The 3995-nt window shown below is 36.7% G+C and overlaps 1 protein-coding gene across 1 annotated transcript in view; it reads right to left on the reverse strand.

Annotated features, from left to right (window-relative positions):
- Positions 1-3995, reverse strand: part of KDSR (3-ketodihydrosphingosine reductase) — a 52521-nt gene that overhangs the window by 33382 nt on the left and 15144 nt on the right. The window contains exons 2-3 of the mRNA XM_019521743.1: positions 1741-1830; positions 335-391 (exon numbers count right to left, since the gene is read on the reverse strand). Coding sequence (XP_019377288.1) covers positions 335-391; positions 1741-1830 — 147 coding nt within the window. The remainder of the gene's footprint in view (positions 1-334; positions 392-1740; positions 1831-3995) is intronic.

Raw genomic sequence — 3995 nt, forward strand, 5'->3', positions numbered from 1 at the left:
CCCCCTGACTAGTTTATAACAGGCCACAAGATCCCCCCTCAGCCTTCTCTTTTGGAGGCTGAACAGGTTCAGGTCCCGTAGCCTCTCCTCATAGGGCCTGCCCTGCTGTCCCCTGATCATGCAAGTGGCCCTCCTCTGGACCCTCTCCATAGTATAGTTAATGACAAATGATAACAAAGATGTGAAAAGCCTGAACTTACATCTAGCTGGGTAAAATATCTTTCAAATTTGTAAAATTAATATTTCATGACCCAAAGAGTTTTCCTTTTAAAAGTGTAATTATATGTAGGACAGACACTAACATTTGAGTAGCTACTGGTAGCAACAAGCTTACCTGTTTGTCATTTACAGAGTATTTTTCTATTTCTTTCTTTGTCTGCAACAGCTTGTTCTGAAATGAATACCATAGTTCAAGCATTATTCTTTCATATTATAATAACATTTAAAATGACTAGATCTTGTTAGTGTATCAACATGGACAAAATTATAAATCAAAACCGTTAGCTTCATTAAGCTCTCAGAAGTCACAGCATCAGATTTTTACACTCTCTAGAGACTTAATGCCAGCATTCAAGCCCTTACTATGCTGTTAGGACTAAGAACAAATGTGTCAAGTAATATTTTATTCAGTAACAGACAGGAAGACTTTAGGGAGCTAATGCTGATTTGTATAATATTGTTTATATACTATTCTCTAAATTATTCTGCTGAACACTTGCAGTAATTGTACACACACAGCTTGCCCCCACATTGGGGCAGTTTTTCTGTTTTTTTAATTTTATTTACTTTCTGCAAGTATCTTAGCACTGTAAGAATTAGTGAACTGTATTCAAGACTGTAAAAGGGACTTTTTCAATTATATACAGATTACCAGGCACAACTGTTGGTTGAAAAATGCCATTTGCCTCCTTGAGAAACTTGTTTACACTTCCAGAATAATTGAATATTTTGGTTAAAAATCTGCCAAATTGAACTGAAAAAAAAAAAAAAAAACAGTAGGAAAAGCTGGGTAATTGTAACCAAAATTAAAAATTTTCTGAAAGATTTTTTGCATTAAAGTGTTTTGATGAAAAATTTGGCTAGTTTCAACAAGCAAAAAACCCCAACAAAACAAAAAACTAACAATTCTCATATTTTCTTACGATTGAGTGATGATTAAAAGGCCTGACAGTGTTCTCAGAATTCTACGTTCTTATGTTTTAAATCTAAAATGTATTAAGTGTACAAGACAGCACAGAACAAGTGATACTGTTTGTTCTATATCGATATATATTCTATATTGCATGAGGCAATATAGAAATTGAAGATCCTATCTTTTGGACTCTGCTATTAACCCTGCAAGCAGATGATTAATAAAGTTAATGCCATTCTCAAGGCTGTACCAGGGCTCTCTCTGATGAATAAGAGCAATGTACAAGTGCATTCCACAAGACATAAAGGCAGCAAAACCTTTTTAAATGGGGGAAATAAAGAAAGACATCACCCACTAAGAAAAGATGTCACACTCTTAAAAGCAACAGCTGCAACAAGAAAGGTGTGTGTGTGTGGGGAGGTAGTCAACATTTTTAAGATACTAAACCAGATTGCTTGGACAAACACACACTAATGGATTTTAGTGAGTGTTTACCAGAAACACAATATGACTAATTACTGTCTTAAAAAAAAAAAAAAAAAAAAAAATCATAACGGGACTTTAATGGCTTCATGACACATTTTTTTTAGTAAACTTGTATAACATACCTCATTTCTTGCAATGAGAGTTATAAATGCACCCTGCTTATAGCATTCAATAGCAACACATTTTCCAATTCCACTGGAACCCCCAGTTACCTAAAAACAAGCAACAAAAAAAACAACAAAAAAACCACACATCAAGCAGTAGTTTCAGTCATTCATTATTCTCATCCCTCAAATCCTGGAAACCAAAGTTTTCAGAATGATATTTCATGCAATAATGAAAATAAAAATGCACAGCATAATTCAGTATGAGAAATATTAAGACTATATAATAAAATATGAACTAAAAATAAATTCACAAGTTGTACAAATACATAATACACAATATTTATTATTGCAACCTTGACAAAATCTTAACATATTTATGATCTTTAGTCATTTCCAAAAAAGCCACTTCCTTCCAGAATGATACTCTTGCTTGTCCCTTATATACCTGCATATGCACTTGGTCAAACTCACTTGTGCCACGACTGAACTACATAAATTGATATAAAAAAAAAAAAAAGTTTCCATGTGAAGACAACGGTACACAGGAAAACTTGGTACAAAATAGAAGCTGCCCTTCTATATCATAATGCCTATAATTCAAAATACCTTTTTAATACTCAATTGAACTGGCAGATTGATAACCGACTACTTGCCTTCGGCAGTCAAGCACTCTTTGAAATTTTATTCTCTCCTTGCCATCTTTCTGATCAGTTTTTTCAGGGCATCCTTTGAATGATTCCTTCTTCCTCCAAGCTGCCTGATTAGGTGCTCCAGCAATTTGGCCTTGGTCATGTCTCCTCTATCCCTTAATTCTATATAATCTCATAGGTAAATACAAATTCAACTAACACCTCTCTACCTGCCTCAGACCTTTCTCCTTCTGTCTAAATTGAAAACTTTTGCCTGTCTGATATCTCAGAGAAGCCAAGTCCACAGGTCAAGAATCAACATAACTAACCAGACATCTTGAATAATTCCTCATTTGTCTTTTTAAAATCATTGGAGACAGCACCATCAGCTTGCCTGTACGCTGTGGTTACAGCAAAACCAGGGCTTTGGTTTGCAGGGCTATCCCTTGGAAAGATTAGGTTTTATTCACAAGTCAGGGGTAGGCAGAGCCACAGCAAACAGCCGTGTGGGACCACCGATGTGCTCCAGCTCTTGCTGCATCTTATTTCAATGGGCAGCACTCCTCTGATCAACTATGCAGAACTGCTGATGAATGCCATCTCTGCAAAGAAGCATTATTATTTTGAACCTGTTCACCGTTATAACTGGATACCAAGCTTTTGGTGACATGGGTCTGGTCAGTCCTCCTGGAATCCCTCACTGCATCATTCTGCACCCCACCCCCAACTGCCACTGGTCTGTAGACAGAGCTCTACTCCCAACTTACAAAAAAGAGAAAAGCAATAAGCTTTTTACTTAAAGCTATTTTACTAAGTCAGCTGCATCCTCATTCCCTATTAACCACACAGCCAAAAAGCATGGGTCCAAACTCACCCATCCCCCCTGATACTCACCTTTCAGCCCTCTGATGTTACTACCACAGAACTTCACGATTGTAAACCAGTTCACAACCAGTGACATTTTGAAGCACTTTAATTGTTGTGTCTGCACCCTCAGAACAATGCTGCAAAGTTACCCCAGTGTTTAATTTTGATATCTCTCTCATTGCTCCACTACACCCTGTTCTTGTTTGCATCAAACAAGCTACCTACCTTTACTTCCAAGGCACTTCACAGCCTCAGCCTTGTCTCTCAGTATCAAAAAGATCCTCCTGCTGATCAGCCCGTGATACCAGCCTCCTCTACCTGCATGTTCGGTTTTTTTGGGTTTTTTTTTAAACAACTCAAAAACCCTGTGCTTTTTCCCATGCTGCACCTTAAGCTTAGGAGGACCTTCCTGTAAGCAGTCTGAAAATCTTCCTCATAGGGACATATTGTTCAAATCTCTTTGAAACCAAGGGCTTAAAAAAAAACAAACAACCCAAGCAAACAAAATCCAACTGACAGTGGTTAGATTGCTGGTGTGTAAATCACTACACCAGCAAAATCTCTAGCCAACAAAATCTCTTTGTTTCTTTGCGCTCCTTGTCTATATCTACCGCTTGTCACAGTAATTTTTGAACTATACAACAGGCTGAATTAAGCAGCTATAATTTTTAGAAGAAACCAAAGTATGCATTGTTTAAGTTCTCAGTATTTCTGGTCACTCAGAATAAAAAGAAAAAAAGAATTGAAAAAAAAAAAAAAAAAAAAAAAAGGGGG

This window comes from Gavialis gangeticus, unplaced genomic scaffold, assembly GCF_001723915.1.
Source record: "Gavialis gangeticus isolate Ggan-Ray unplaced genomic scaffold, GavGan_comp1, whole genome shotgun sequence".
NCBI lineage: Eukaryota > Metazoa > Chordata > Crocodylia > Gavialidae > Gavialis > Gavialis gangeticus.